Below are 16,787 nucleotides of genomic sequence, written 5' to 3' on the forward strand. Positions count from 1 at the left end.
TGGACAGTTTGACCATTGAAATCCACCAGGACCTATTTGGAGGAAAGTTGCATGTGGTCCACTCAGTCTGTGCCTTAAGCTGTTCCTTGGCATCAGAATGAGTGTTGTGCACATCCAGAAAGCCTAACCGTTTTGAATTTATGGAGAAATGTTAACCATTTAACAAGCCAATTCTCCATAAGTTTCGTTTGCCACATTCTGCAAAACATCAGGTATGATGTCCAAGACAATTTGTGAACTGTGTTCACTTTATTGAAGGGGGGAAAAAAAAAAAAAGAGGCCAGATCTGAAAATATGAAATCTGATCAATGCCAACCTGCAAAAGCTGCCAAATATCGGCACGATGCTCGATATCGGATTTGGACATCCCTACTTGGTTGCTGTTGTTGGTAAAGCGCAGTGTCCTGACCAATAGAATAAATCAGGACTGAGTTTTTATATGTTGTTCAGCTCACTTGCTTTGCCACACCTTTTCCACTCTGTCGTTGCCTCTGTGGGAAGAGCAGTGTAATATCAAGTGCTCTGTTGACTTGAAGTGGATTTACACATCAGTTTGAATGGTTAAAATGTCCACTGGTCTCTTGCCTTGTATTATCATGTTATGGGGTGTAATCTTGTTCTAATTTATGCAACTCCCATCAGTGTTCACCAAGAACGGATCTGTTCAGACCATTCCCTCCCTCACCAAACGGATGAAAGCGGTCACAGATCCTGTTATAGGTATGTAATATATATATATTCTTTAGGGGTGGGACTAGATTAAAAAAAAAATCTAATTACAGGCTTTGTAATTAATTAATTAATCTCAATTAATCGCACTACCGTATTTGCCCCAAAAGCAACATTTATGTAACTAATGCCACTTTTCCACTACCAACGCGGCTGAGTTGGGCTGAGCTGTGCGGTGCTGAGTGGGGCTGTTGGAGTTGCATTTCAACTACAACCGCGCTGAACCGTGCTTGCTGGAAGTGGGTGGACACATTGGGTGGAGTTAGCGAAAGTGGGTGGACGTCACGTGATGTCGTTAAGCAGCGCAAACAGTGACATCAGTGACCTTTTAAGCGGTAGTCTCACGACCCGGATAGTAAACAATAAACATGGAGGACATGGAGTCGTTAGTGTTGCTGGTCTTGGTGCTGTGGCTTGTTGTCACCGACAACGCCAACAGATACTGGCAAGAGCGTATAGATGAGGCGAGGCGCATAAGGCTTCAGAAATTCTCGTAATTCGTAATTCTTCTTCTTCCGGGTTTACGGTGTTTACAGATCCCAGCGTGCTCGCGGGGCGTGTGTGGGCGTGTGAGGACACTCCTCCTCACCAATCAGTGCACAGGGGAGTGTCTCCTCACGCCCCCAGCCTCACTCGGCTCGGTTTGGCTCGCTTCAGCCCCACTCCAAAACCGTGCGAGTTTTGGGTGCTGAGTAGGGCTGAAGCGAGCTGAGTCGTGCTGTTCTGAGGTAGTCGAAACGCGAGCCGTGTCGGGCTGAAGTGAGCTGAAAAAGGGTAGTGGAAAAGGGCCATTAATAATATGTGAAGAGTTCAAATAATACACGGACATGATTTTTAGATTCAAGCTCATTTAATGGCTGTAAACAATAAATTGCATTTCATTTTGCAATAGTAAACAAAGGTAAGGTCCCTGTCCAAAATTGAAGAGACTAAAGTTTCAGTGCCATTTTACTAACCATTTTAGTTGTTACCTTCTGGATCACACGTCGCAATCTGCAATACATCTCGTAGACCCTTGTCTTCTACCACCGATAGCGGTTTGCAGTCCAGGGCAATCCACTTGGCCAGCGTGTTCGTTAAATTTTCCGCCGTTGCCCTGCTCATTTTCTTCTGGAATCCAGGCATTTCTTTGAGTTTGCACTGCTGACCAGAACTGCTACCTCGAGCTGCAGCTGTTTCAGTAATCGTGGTGACATGTTTGGCATTTAAATGGTACCGTAAAGTTGACGAGCTTCTGTGATAAGCAAACTCCTTTCTGCACAGTTTGCAATAAACTGTGGTTTTATCAACAGTTCCATCGGGTCATTTTTTGAATATAAGGGTGTTTTCACACCTGGTGCCCTTTAAAGGAACCAGACTCAGTCCTCTTTAAGTGGACCAAAAAGTGGACCAACAGAAAAAGAACTCGGTTCTTTTTGTGTTCACACTGTGAATTTATTACAAAGAGGACTGGGTTCTCTTTCTGGTCCAGTTAAGCTTTGATGGGGCCTCAGTTCTCTTTCTGTTCATACCAGGTCCTCTAGAGCCCTCAGACCCCCAGTGCACGGAGTTCTGGGTAATTTTCTCTTGAATCAAAATGTCTGCTGCCATGCTTGCCCTGCTGTATTCTTTGATCAAAAGAGTGCGGATTAAGGAAAATAAATTTATTATATATTTATATATATGAGTGATTCCACGCTTATGGGTACTGAAATGGGGACATGAACTTATTCACCTAAAACCATTTCTTTTTTTACCATCAGGTCACAAAACATGTAATCTTTAATGAATGATATGTTAAAAGATAACTTTAATTTTCTGAGATGTAATAAAAACATATTTATATGCCAAACTCAAGCCTATGAGTTCCAAAATGATGTCTGTTACATTACTTCTGTTACGATTGTCCATCTCGCGTCTGTTACAAATTAATTACAATCTAGCTATATACCATGTTAATCTTATTGAAAGAATGTGTATGTTTATTCTACTACACATGTTTATTAATTATATTTGCTAAAACATCACCTTCCTATGTTTCAAAAAGTAATTCTACATTGTTAAAATTGAGAATATATATGTCCACAACACTTCTGTTACGTTCTGACTTTGGCATATAAATATGTTTTTATTACATCTCAGAAAATTAAAGTTATCTTTTAACATATCATTCATTAAAGATTACATGTTTTGTGACCTGATGGTAAAAAAAGAAATGGTTTTAGGTGAATTTTTAAAAATAAGTTCATGTCCCCATTTCAGTACCCATAAGCATGGAATTATATATATATATATATATATATATATATATATATATATATATATATATATATATAAATAAATTAATTAATATTTATTTGGTTTTTTTAATATTAAAATTTATTTATTTATAATATAGTTATATTATTGTGGCCGACTCATCAGTCAGTAAGTTCAGAGAACTGTAAAGCGGCTGTGGTAAGTTCCAAAAGGAAGTTGAGTTTCCCTGCTACAGTCACGTGACCAACTACGGCAAACGAAGAAGGTTAAACTACAGTGAAAAAGGCGAAGTGAACCCGGTGCGCTTTTTGTTCACAATGCGCAGATTAGGCGAACCGTACCGTTGATTTTTAGTGAACCGTACTGAGACCACCTCCTGAGGTGGTCTCAGTTTGGTTCGCTTTAAAGGGGTCTGGGTACGGTTGGAGTGTTCGCATATGCGCAAAAAATGCTGAGTCATCGATCTGAATTCGGTTAGATGGCTGAAAGGGGACCAAGTGTGAAAACACCCTACATTTACCATCCAGCAGACCCGGCGCGCTTTCAAGCTCCATTGCTGTAACTGGAACTGTGTGCGTCAGTATATTTGTCGCACCATAGCACGGTGCACCAACAACGATTCCGGGTTGTTTGGCATGCAAACTGCGATAAAACGCGTTAATATTTTTAATGAATTAATTTGTTTGAAATTAATTCATCTTAATTAACGCGCTAATGTCCCACCCCTAATATTCTTAATGAAAAATGAAGCACATTGTGGAAATGTATGAATACTGTGTGTGTGTGTGTGTGTGTGTGTGTGTAGGCCTACAGTATGTATGGGAGTATCGGAGTCCCAGCAAGTCAGTCCCCCCTCATTACCAGTGTCGACTCTGTAAGGTGCAGCGGCTGCAGAATGAAATGGTCGCTCATATTACTGGATGGAAGCATTGCTTCAAATACATAGTAAGGCCTCTAGTTCTCAAATCAAATGTATTTCATGTTCTTCATATTTCCTTCCCGGTTTGTTAACAAGAGACTATGGCAAAACATGTCTGTATGTGCCGTAAATGTTTTCTCTCTTGCGTAATAAACAGAAACATACTCACCCAGAAAAAATGCCTCATGAAGAAGAGGAAGTGGCAAAGAACCCAACTGTCAAAAGGGAAATAAGGGTGATTGCTACTGACCTGGAGAAGACTGCGGGTCGAGGTCAAGTCAAGGTGGGAATCATCAGCTTCAATGTAAATCTCGTACATGCATTTTAAAAAAAAAAGCTCTGAGAAAGCATTCCTCACATACAGTGCACATTATCAGGCATGTGTCTGTATCAGTCGCTGCATGTCACAATACACAATCCTCCTCGGTCTTCTTCTTTTCCTACAAGTTGTTATATGGAAAAATTCCAAAGCTGGGGGTACCTGTGTTAGAAGTCATGTATTTGGTAAACTGCTAGCTCCACAGCCAGTCTACCAACTTTTTGATCATGAATCGATAAATAAATATTACTCGGCCCAAAGTTTTATTCAACTCAAGTAGATAATATTCAGCCAAATGGTTGATTTTTAAACAATAAATAAATAAATTTCTCGACTAAGAAGAAAGCTTCAAGTCTATTCTGCTGGCGATACCATTTTGGAAATCGCATTGTGTTGCTGCGTGCTGATTGGTTGAAAAGTGAGTGACGTTGAATTCGTCTGCAAGAAACCACGCACCAGTGTTTTGAGTGCGAGCTGTCAAAATGAGTAACAGAAACAGGACTAAAGGCTCACAACACACCGCGTCATGGTATGGAAGGGTTGGAAATGAAACAAGTAGTACGCAAAGTCTGTAGGTAAAACAGCATGGCGTGTAAGGTTCACGAACAGCGTTTCAAGCTTTGGCCAGTCAGTGCGCAGGAATGCAGTCACGTGATTTTCAATCATGGCAGAGTAGACGAACTTTTTGGCTCAATTCAGGAAATCGGCAGTAGAGGACACTAATATTGATCTGAAGTTGCTGAACTGTTGATTTGGGATCAAACGGAGACGGAGAGATTGCATGCGGAGTGGACCGTTCATGAATTACAGCTTTGGGGATTTTTCCCTGTCGTAACTTGTAGGAAAAGGAGACTGAGAAGGATTGCGTATTGTGACATGCAGCAGCTGTGATCTGTGTAGGATGATAGTTGCCTAGTCAAATTCAAGTTAAACTGTTTGTAGTGAACGAAAGGAAGCACGATGGTGTTTTTAGTTCATGTTTTAAGTTGGTCAAGGGAAGGTGATTGCTTTAATTGGGGCAGTCTGATATTTGCCATATTGTTGCATCTTTATGCCTCCGCCACCGTAAGGTGCAGGAGGCAGGGCTCGAAATTAACTTTTTTTCTTTGTGTCCCCCAGTGGTCCCGAATTCTGTGTTGCATTGTCCCGAATGGAAGCAATAGTGTCCCCATTTTTTTTTCCTCTCTGAAATAACCAGTGGTTAATATTATCATATGAAGTTACTATTATATTTGTAACTATGCGATTTTGAACCCTTTATATCATTTTTACAATGTCACAAAACACAAGTGACACATGTTCTATACATCATCTACTTCAAAATTACAGTTATTGCATTTTCAGTTTATTAAACTTTGGCGATCTCACTGTATGAATAGATACCCGTTTATTTAAAGGGGCCAACTAGCTCATTCAGAAAATGTTTCAACTCCCTACATCTGCAGTACACTTTAGTTGAAAATAAGACCCCTTTTATGTTCATTTCATCTATTTATACCTTGAATATCTGTTGGCATTTATAAGGCCAACTTATAATTTTCACCATTACCGTTATCCATTTTTATGAACTTTCGCTGCCGAAACGTGGGTGCAAATGTTAGCAACATCAGCATAGTGCCAGGTCCGAGCCTAGTTGTGCTGCTGACTGACTGACTAAACTTTCTGAACTAGAAAGACACCAAGAAAACTCACTTATTCTGTTGAACGGTATCTTCCGTCAATATCATCCACATCATTCCTGTTGTATTTTATAACGTGTCTAACAGTGTTCATTAAGTTCATTCAGTTGCTCGCGTTGCCTGCAGACCAGGCGATGACACTTTGGATCCTGAAGGTCCCGGAGACGTTATGTCTGGGCTTTCAGTTTCTTCCCCGCGGTCGGTCCGCTTCAACCACTTCAGCATTTTTGTTCTGGCAAGAGTCGGCGCAGCGTGTGCGGTAGCAATTCCATTCCAAGTCCATATAATGCGGTCTCCGGCCGAAGATTCTCGAACAGAATGCGCTGCTCTGTAGCCTACGGATGCAGGTGCATCGAAAGTGTAGCTACTAATGTATTTTTCGCTGTTAACGTTTTAAAATTGACAAATTAGGTGAATGTCTACGTATGGTTTACGGCTTTGTAAATAATATTAATGTAGAACTTTTTTTCTAGATCTATTTTTTTCCATTGTCCCGCGATTGTCCCAGATATGATAATTTTGTGTCCCGATGACATTTTTTATGGTCCCCGGGACGTCGGGACACCGTTAGTTTCGAGCGCTGGCAGGAGGTATAATGTTTTCGGGTTGTCCGTGCGTGCGTCCGTCCCGAAACCTTGTGAACACGATATCTCAAAGGCTAATGAAAGGAATCTCACCAAACTTTCACCATTTGTGCGCTTTGGGACAAACATGAACTGATTAGATTTTGAGATCAAAAGGTCAAATGTCTGTCCGAAAACCTTGTGAACACACTATCTCCAAGGCTGATACAAGTACAGAGATGCCAATCACTACGATTCGTGCGTAGTCACTACATTTTTGACAGTAGCACTACGAGGCTACGACCGTCTATTCAGTTTATATGGGATTCCTACGATTTTAGCATGGATGCGGTTCGAAACGCGTGAATCTATAAGGGTTCACGATATTTTTCCGGTGTTCGGTACATTTGAGGCCAATTATCGCTTGATAATTCAATATTTTGACTGTATTTATGGTCAAAGTTTGCTTCGATGGGCGCCGCCATCTTTGTTGACAAGCGTTCTGCGCATGCACGAATTAATTATCGATGCCGCGATGGAATGTCGAGCAGCCCATGTCACTAGGTATTGAGGGGCTGTCGGGGTGTTGTAACCTCACAAACTATCGCTCAAAACATGAAATCAAGGTTGTCATCCACCCAAAACACCATGTTCCGAATATGCAATGAACATTTCACGATATATACGCAAAAAGAAACGAAACGGTCACCTTCTGAAGTAAATCAATCGGAACTGAATAAGTAATCTGACTTGATATTGATGAGATTAAAAGTGAAAGGAAGTTGATAAAAATTAAAAGTAATCAAAGTGACTTGACATTAATCATGGGAATAAAAAGGAAATAGACATGTTCCAGTACAACTATTTGAGTATTTGCTAATTGAGTGTTCCAGTATGTTATCTATAAATATTGATGGTATGTAATCTGCATTTGTGTAGTAAAGTTAAGAAAATAATATTCACTGTTTGAAAGTTGATTGTATACAAATTACCAGAGAAGTCTTTACTTTGTGTGAATGTGGTGAGTTATGAGTATCACTCATGAGAAAATCATGAGTGATTGTGGTTTGGTTTTATTTTTCAGATAACTGAAAAAAAAAAAAACCCAAATCAGCAATTTTCTCCCCCTAAACCAACATGTCCCAGTTCATTTTAGTCACCTGTATTCACTCAGAATGGCCCTAAAAAAGCACCAATTTCCAAAATTTTCTCGGGAGGCTTACAGCGCCCCCAAACCCCCAGCTGGATTGGACTCGCTACGCGCCCTGCGGGCGCTCCACTCATGCATGTGTCACTACACATTGATTTCACAAAAGGTTGGCATCTCTGCAAGTAATTTCACCAGGTCACGATTACTGTGAGGTCAAATGTCCATCCCCAGATCACAACTTAAGGCGTGTAGTCTACCGGGCGGAGGCATCCCCATCGACGCCGTTGGCATTGAGTTCTATCAAGTTGTGTCTCCATAATTTTTTTTTTTTTTTTTTCCCCCCCCATTATCTTGGACTTTTTGTAAACATGGAGGTTTCCATAATACTTTTTTTTTTTTTAAATAAATATGATCAGCTTGCCATGAAGTATTCAAAGCACTTTCCCTTCTAAGTCATTGTTACCTGAGAACATTTGTGAAGATCCTCGTGTAGAATGGCTTTGGGGAAGCCGTGGCCTAATGGTTAGAAAAGCAGCTTTGGGACCAAAAAGTCACCGGTTTGATTCCTTGGACCAGCAGGAATGGCTGAAGTGCCCTTGAGCAAGGTGCCTAACCCCCAACTGCTCCCCAGGCTGCTCTGGGTACATTGTGCGTCGCTCTGAGGTGGTGTTTACATTAGACCGTATCAGCGGATCATCAGATTAACGTTTTTAAAACGATTCGCGTGCACACAGCAACGCCAATACACGGATACACTAATCACATGACTAATTAGACGGCACGTCGCATGATCCCAGTGCATATCGGGCATGCGCAAGTCACTCACCACTTGCAAGTGGAAGGATGGCAAGCGAACACCTTCTCCAGCAGATAAACACACCTGGCTGTGATGTTCATGTTCTCACTGAGTTTAAGCGCCTGAAGGAGGTAAATAAGTTGAAATGTGTAAATAAACCTCAGTGCGGCTCAGCGGTTCCTCCTGCGCTCCCAATCACTCCGCCCTGAACAGCGAGTGCCCTCTGGAGGGTGCGCACTCCGGCCCTGCGCAGCTCACACAGTGCGCGAGTGAAGCGCACGAGCAGTGATTCGGGACTGAGCCGCTGTGTGTGTGATCCCAACGCCAGCGAATCAGGAAGGTGGATGTCACAGTGACGTTGTCCAATGATGACGTCAGCTAGAGCTCAGCACAGCGTATCCTCGTTCCTGAATGTTTACACAGCACCGGATCAGATACGTAATGGATTGAATACGTGGGCCCTGGCGGATTCAGGTTGTTCCGCCTGTGGAGTCGTTTCCCGGCGTTTTAATGTGCACGGACAGTGCATCCGCAACGAAAACGAGACCGATACGGTCTAATGTAAACACCACCTGAATAAGAGTGTCTGCTAAACGCCATTTAACGTAATGTAATGACTTTCTCAAGATCATAGACATTTTCAGATTGACTCAGTGATGCAGTTATGTTTTCTGTACAGGTTGTCATTAAGGAACCTGCTGATGTGCCAGCCTTTCAGAACATGAGTAAGTCCTGCCTCATTCTGCAAAATACAGACGTGCATGTCTAATGGCTGCTAATATTTTATACCATAGCAGTACACACAGTCTGGCATCCATGGACAAGACATTATTCTTGTGCAATTTCATCTAACGTTAACGTTTTAATTTCTACAGTACTTAATATTCTGTTTTCTTGATTTAGTTGTGTATGCTGCACCATGGTCCTGGAAGCACAGTGACTTAAACTACTGTACATGTTCCAAGATGTACACTACCGTTCAAAAGTTTGGGGTCACCCAGACAATTTTGTGTTTTCCATGAAAAGTCACACTTTTATTTACCACCATAAGTTGTAAAATGAATCGAAAATCTAGTCAAGACATTTTTCTGGCCATTTTGAGCATTTAATCGACCCCACAAATGTGATGCTCCAGAAACTCAATCTGCTCAAAGGAAGGTCAGTTTTATAGCTTCTCTAAAGAGCTCAACTGTTTTCAGCTGTGCTAACATGATTGTACAAGGGTTTTCTAATCATCCATTAGCCTTCTGAGGCAATGAGCAAACACATTGTACCATTAGAACACTGGAGTGAGAGTTGCTGGAAATGGGCCTCTATACACCTATGGAGATATTGCGCCAAAAACCAGACATTTGCAGCTAGAATAGTCATTTACCACATTAGCAATGTATAGAGTGGATTTGTGATTAGTTTAAAGTGATCTTCATTGAAAAGAACAGTGCTTTTCTTTCAAAAATAAGGACATTTCAAAGTGACCCCAAACTTTTGAATGGTAGTGTTTAGTGATGCTAAAAATAACCGTGTATTCGATGCGTGTTTACCGTCTGTCCTCTGTGTGTGTGTTTCAGAGACTGCATTTCCTACTGTAGTGGGACCGGGCCCTACAAGTCTGCTTGGACCAATTCCTGGAGGGTTTCGCCCAGGTTAGTTTGTCTGTACTGTATATGTATAAAGGGTTCATTTAAAAAAAAAAAAAAGGTGCTATTTTGGAAATCCTATTAATCAAAGACAACTTTGCATCTATATTCTCTCGTATTTCCTCAGGTGGACCCTTTGGTGGTGGGTTTTTGGACCCACCCTTTGCAGAGGAGTTCCCACCTCGGGGTGGCATGATGTCTGATTTTCTTGGCGGCTCGGGCGACGGCCCCATGACGAGCCTCGACCGTTACGGTAATTCCAGTTGATGAGTATTTCCACGTCTCCCCGATCATATGACGTCTACCATTCAGGGAGGGCAAAGGTCATCACGTGCTTCCTCTGAGGCTAGCCAGCCAGCCTCATCTTTTTGAACTGCTGCTTATGCAACGTTAGGGGGTGGCGTAACACACTTGGAAGAAAGCACTATCCGCCGACTACGGTATGCCTGAGATTGGCTAGCGTCGCTGTAATTGACAGGAAGGAGAGTGTATGCCACCGGTGCTACTCTGAGAGCACAGACCAGGTTTGCTCTCTTGAGCTCCTGGCCATGGAAGGCTGCGGAGTTTCCGTGTGTATATCTCGCCAGATATTGGCGTAAAATTAATTACGTACTGTGTATTCAAAGCAAGTATTTAGTCTCCTTTTTTTTTTAAGCTTTATTTTATTTAAATGTTTAAATAAAGTTTGTCATTAGTCTACAAAAATGTTCGAAAAGAAGGATCAAAGTACAGAGACATCCTTCATGAGCCCTCAGGACTAACAGTAATCCTATGGAGTCTGAGGCCTGTCAGCCACTTCTCAGGGAGTTTAACAGACCTGGACATTTTTATATATTTCACCCATCTTAAAAAAACGGATCCCAAAGTGCTACATAGGCTTGTATTCAGCACCAATAATCCGAGAGCACTAAGCGACCGTTTAATCTGTCTTTATTTAAATAGACTTTTCGAAAACCTTGCTGAGAGCTTGTTTAAAAAAGCCACCACACATTATAAATATTTCTGGCCAAGGCTTTTGAGCTCTAAGCCTTGTTGGCTCAGCCTTTGGCTGAAGCCTATAAAGGCACCTGTCTGTATGCGTATGTTTAACCGAGTTCGAGCGCGTTTAAGAACGTGATTGGCGTACCAGCATCAGGTAGGCCGAGCGGTCTAGAGCGCTGTCCAGGAAAGGAACGGAGTTTGCAATGTCGGTTCGAATCCTGGCATCCACGTTAAAGGCTGAGCTCAGAACTGCACAGTTTCTAGTAAACGTAAAGGCCAATTTATGCTGCCAACCCAGTCCTCGCAGATAGCGTCGCAGACAGTGTCTGTGTAGCCCCCCCACCTTCGCAGACGCTCTGCGCGCACCTCCCAAAAATTGTGACCACCGCAGAAGCCTCACAGACAGCACCGCAGACGAGGGCTCTGATTGGTCCGCTGTACACGCACTTCCGCTTCCCTACTTTCCCGGTTTGGTTTGTTTTCACGACCGGCATTTTTAAAAACACGAGCGAAGATGGAGCAGCACGAAGAGCGGTTGATTGAGGAAGTACGTACATCTATACGACTCCAGTTCTAGTCATTATAAGTAACCGGAGGATAAACACTCCACTAACCACACCCACCAACTACTCCTAGCGACTTCGCGCCCCCTTGCGTTGTGCCGGTGAATAACATCGCGTACGCCTATTATCCCCGCTCAACAATAAATTACAACTGTCTGCGAAAAGCTATCTGCGAAAGCCTTGTCGCATGAGCATGCAGAGGCCTTAAGTGTTGGCTACACAAAGGTGATTTAAAGCATTCGGAAATTGCATGTGGTTTGACTAAAGCAGTGGTTCTCAAACTTTTTTCACCAAGTACCACCTCAGAAAATACTTGGCTCTCCAAGTACCACCATAATGACCACCATTAAAATACAGTAGCGTAGTAGGCCTAAGTATTCATTAAAAACAAGGCGGAGGTTTTATTTAACAAGTATGTTTAATATTGTTGGCCACTGTAACATTACACACAGTACTTTGAACAGTAAATATAGGAAAATAAAACACTGTACTTAAATAATGAATCAAATAAAATTAATTGCACATAAAAGTGAAATAAACATTGTACTAAAATAAATATTAAAAGACAGTTCTTAAAGATTAAATGAAAATGTACTTAAAAGTTAAGTAAAAAAAAGTACTGTCCCCGCACACAACACACTGCGGCCTGGGCAGCTCCTCTGTCCCGCTCCAAATGAACCCCAGTTTTATGCATTTTTCGTCATACTTCCTCCTCACTGGTTTCTGCCGTTTTCTAGCAGTTCTGGGGCTGGTTTTGCCACGGTCGTTAGCATCTGCACTCGGCTCACACGCGTCCTCTTCAGTTCTCCCTCTCTTCTGATCCACGCTCCCATTCGCGGATTTAAGCCCCGACAGTAATTTTGTCGTACTCGTCATAATTAGCAAAGCCACCTCCACCTTTTCCCATCACAGCCTAGTCTACCAATGGCGGATAACCGTCCGTCAGCGGAACCGGCGGGAATGCGTACGTACGCTACGTATGGCTACCCAGAAGCACTTGCAAACTTTTTTAAAAATTATTAACTTAATTTGTATCTCCTTTCATTTTCTTGTCATCGGTTGAGAAGATATTTTCATCCATTCGGATATTATGGATAGTATTTCACGTTTTATTTAATTTTATTTTTTAAATTTTATTTATATTTAATTGATTCTTTGGCGTACCACTAGAATGGAGCCCGCGTACCACTAGAGGTACGCGTACCACAGTTTGAGAATCACTGGACTAAAGTGTTTGGAGTGACCTTTTTTTTTTTTTTCCCCAAAAGTCAATGGCCTCCACAGTGAAATATTGATGAATGAATATAGTTTTTAGCTGTACTCTCCTATGGAATCAATTTTGTGGCAAAATGTTCATACAATACTTTTAAAATATCAAACAAAAACGATAAATCAAAATTAAAAAAAAAAATTAGTCAATTTTTTTTTTTTAGACTGGCAAACAAATTATTCGTGTAATCGTGCGAAATATCAGTCTATTGCTCTTCAGAAACCTTTTATTTTTGTTCCGCGTCTTTCCCAGTTTTGATTGAGACAATTTATTTTGGTTGCGATTCCAGCTTTCTCGTTTGCGCTCCCTGACTTTTTGCTTGCAGTTTTGGCACAAACTTCACGTGTGGGTGGGCTGTCCAGGAATGCATTCCCATTGGCTAACTTGTGTTTGACTGACAGCTACGCTCAGCCATTCCCTACTCGGATTCTGGCGGACTGTTTGACGAGTGACCGATCCATTGACGGTAAACAAGGATCGAGTGGACTTCAGTGGCGACTATGATATTGAATTAATTCAACAAAGTGTAAGTGCGGGACAGATGTGTTGCAGTAGTGCACATTATGCAGGTGTTTCGTGGCAAGTCAAATGTTAGACTTGGCTCCACTACCCAATATAATAGCTGTCTTACTAACGTTAAACACGCCTGCATAATGTGCACTACTGCAACACATACAACACATTTGTCCCGCACTTGCACTTTGTTGAATTAATTCAATATCATAGTCGCCACTGAAGTCCACTCGATCCTTGTTTACCGTCAATGGATCGGTCACTCGTCAAACAGTCCGCCAGAATCCGAGTAGGGAATGGCTGAGCGTAGCGGTCAGTCAAACACAAGTTAGCCAATGGGAATGCATTCCTGGACAGCCCACCCACACGTGAAGTTTGTGCCAAAACTGCAAGCAAAAAGTCAGGGAGCGCAAACGAGAGAGCTGGAATCGCAACCAAAATAAATTACGTCAAACAAAACTGAGAAAGACGCGGAACAAAAATAAAAGGTTTCTGAAGAGTAATAGACTGATATTTTACACGAATAATTTTAAGAAATTCTTTATTTATTTTTAAAATTTTGATCGTTTTTGTTTGATATTTCAAAAGTATTATATGAACATTTTGGCACAAAATTGATTCCATGCTCTCCCAGCACGAGAGGAACCGTGAGTTGTGTAAGTGTATGTTGATTGGTTAAACATATGAGCCAATGCACACTGATTTTATGCAGCACCCACAACCACCAGTTTTAAGTGAAATAAAATCTTAAACTTTTTTTTTAAAGTTGTCATGTAAGAAAACCCTTAGCTTATGAAATAATCCAGTCCACAGTAACATGTCAGGTAAATATATTTTAAGCAATCGCTAATAATTTTCCACCATGAGTTTGCTCTTTATAATGTAAAATAAAGAATTATTTACTGTCAGTACGTAACACTCCCCATTCTCCAGGGCAGTAGAACGAAACATGCGACAAACATGACACACGAAAGTGAACAAGCTTAAATCCTAATGTTGCTAGCTTGCTGTTTTGACGATAAAACAAGAACATTGGTAGACAAGACACACGTTGATATGAAAACAACAAACTAATGATGTCACGATAGCAACCCATCATTTTACTGGCGTGGTCCACTTGTCACCTTGTGGTCAAGGGTCACTAGAAACATGTACAGAGTTCTTCTAATGGGTCCTCTTTGTCCTATGCTGAAATGTTTCTGTCCTGAGGGATGCGATCCCTTGTAGGATGGCAGGGCACAAGGGCTTACTGAATGTTTTAAAATGATTACAAGCTATGGCTGTTTAGGCCAAAAAAAAGTGTTTTTCCAGTAACCCGACCGATCGAGAATTTCCGCGTCGAAATTGCCGACCGTAAAGTTTTTATTACAAATTTCCCTCGATATTTTAGTGTAAGCGGCGTTAGTTTGTCATTTTTTGTTTCAACGCATTCAAGTTGTGAAAGAAACGATAAAAAGTAAAATGTTTCGCCACTTCTATCAGCCCTCCTGCATAAACATGGAAGCGCACTTGTATACTGAAGGAGGAAGGGAAAACTGAGCCGAGGCGCCATTTTGAATCCTCATTCAAGGCTGTAATGCAAATTGCTTCCTCTTCAGTATACAAGTGCACTTCCATGGCAAGGAAAAACACTACGTTTTGCCGCCTATGTAGTCCCCTATTTATACAAATAGGAGTCATTCAGGATTCAGCCATGTTTTTGCTCTGTGTTTTTGCTCGACCCAAGTTCTACAGTAGGCTAGGCTAGACCGTCTGCTTTTAATGGAAGTAGCCTAGCCTAGGATGTTATTTTCACGTTATTACATGAAAATATCATGAAATAACGTGATAATTTCGTATCATGAAATTACATGATATGTTATTACATGATAAATATATTGTAAAAACGGGATAACTTTGTTAACAATATCTTTTCACGTAATTACTTGATTCTAAGCCAATTTTTTTTGAGTGTAGCAGCAATACGCTTCCGTAGATCATAACTCGAACTCTCTTGTGATATTTTTTTTATTCGTTTAAAGATTTAAAACACTTTTATTTTATTATGATGTGTGGTATAAAGGATTCTGTGCCAAAATACTATTTTGTAAGATGTTTACTTGTGTTAATTTTTTCGAACAAAATAAAAAAAAAATTAAGAAAAAAAAAAACTTTTTCCTACCTACCGACCTTATTTTAGTATTTCATGTTACTGGAAACACACTTTTTTTTTTTTTTTTTTTTTTTTTTTGGGCTTTATAGTTACCAGATTGCAACCCAGTTGAACACCTTTGGGAGATTTTTGAGTGATGTTTTGAACAATACTCTTTAGTCACATCATTAAAATATCAAGTAAGGGTTTGTTTTTGTTTATTTGGAGCAATGGTGATCGGTCCATCCAGTTCTGTTCCAAAGACTTGTAAAATCCATGCCAAGGCACATTGTAGCTGTTCTGGCACCTTGTGGTGGTCCGACACCTTTGTTTTTCCTTTACTTGGCCACCTATCTATGGAGTAAATATGGACTGTAGATCAGCTCATGTGAAGTCTCTACAAGCCATAAAAAATGAGCATGACAGCGGCACTCTGGAGCAGGGGCTTAGCCAGGATTGGGAAGGTCGGGAGTGTTTTTCTAAAAGTAGGGAGTGTAAGAGTAGGTTGTTTGTGACCGGGGGGGACAAATTTTGAAAATTTCATCTTTTTTGGTGCAGTCTGGTGACTTCTGGAGCTGCAATTGAGCCTTAAAAAGAAATGAAAGAGAGCATTAAATGTGAATTATATTATATTATTTTATTAGGCATTTAACACACATTTTATTTGCTAACTTAATAAAATGTTATAGCAAAGTTTAAATTTAGTTTCTTATTCATGAACCAGAACTTTACAAATCACTTTAACTATCAATAAAACCTTGTACAAATTCCTGCAATAAAAGCAGAGACCTTTTTTAAATTATAATTTCTAGTGCACTTAAGACAAAAAACAAAATACAAATTGCTGCAATCGAGTCTTATTACACCGAATACATCTTTACGGCAAAGATGACAACTGGGATTCAGCGGACTCTGCTTAATATTGTGAAATGTATGCAACTGAAAATAATAGATACCTTTTTTTTTTTTAAGATTTTTTTGGGGGGCTTTTTCACCTTTATTGGATAGGACAGTGTAGAGACAGGACAGGAAATGATCGGGAGAGAGAGACGGGGAGGGATCGGGAAATGACCTCGGGTCGGAATCGAACCCGGGTCCCCGGATTTATGGTACGGCGCCTTAGCCACCTGAGCCACAGAATGTTAGGAATCCTTTTGATTCTGTTAAAAAGTGCAACAAACAGGAGTTAAAAATAAGTGAAATTAAGCTACAGATGAAAGGAAGTTTTCCTGTAGTTACTTGAAATGTAAATACTGTAAACAATACAAAAAATTCAATAATGGTAGTTTATGAAAGTAC

At 40.8% G+C, this 16,787-nt stretch overlaps 1 protein-coding gene across 1 annotated transcript in view; it reads left to right on the top strand.

The window, feature by feature from the left end:
- Positions 1–16,787, top strand: part of LOC132867337 (uncharacterized) — a 38,528-nt gene that overhangs the window by 11,461 nt on the left and 10,280 nt on the right. The window contains exons 4-9 of the mRNA XM_060900186.1: positions 643–720; positions 3,773–3,912; positions 4,044–4,169; positions 9,073–9,118; positions 9,962–10,036; positions 10,158–10,283. Of these exons, the coding sequence (XP_060756169.1) occupies positions 643–720; positions 3,773–3,912; positions 4,044–4,169; positions 9,073–9,118; positions 9,962–10,036; positions 10,158–10,283 (591 nt within the window). The remainder of the gene's footprint in view (positions 1–642; positions 721–3,772; positions 3,913–4,043; positions 4,170–9,072; positions 9,119–9,961; positions 10,037–10,157; positions 10,284–16,787) is intronic.

Source organism: Neoarius graeffei, chromosome 19, assembly GCF_027579695.1.
Source record: "Neoarius graeffei isolate fNeoGra1 chromosome 19, fNeoGra1.pri, whole genome shotgun sequence".
In the NCBI taxonomy this organism is placed as follows: Eukaryota; Metazoa; Chordata; class Actinopteri; order Siluriformes; family Ariidae; genus Neoarius; species Neoarius graeffei.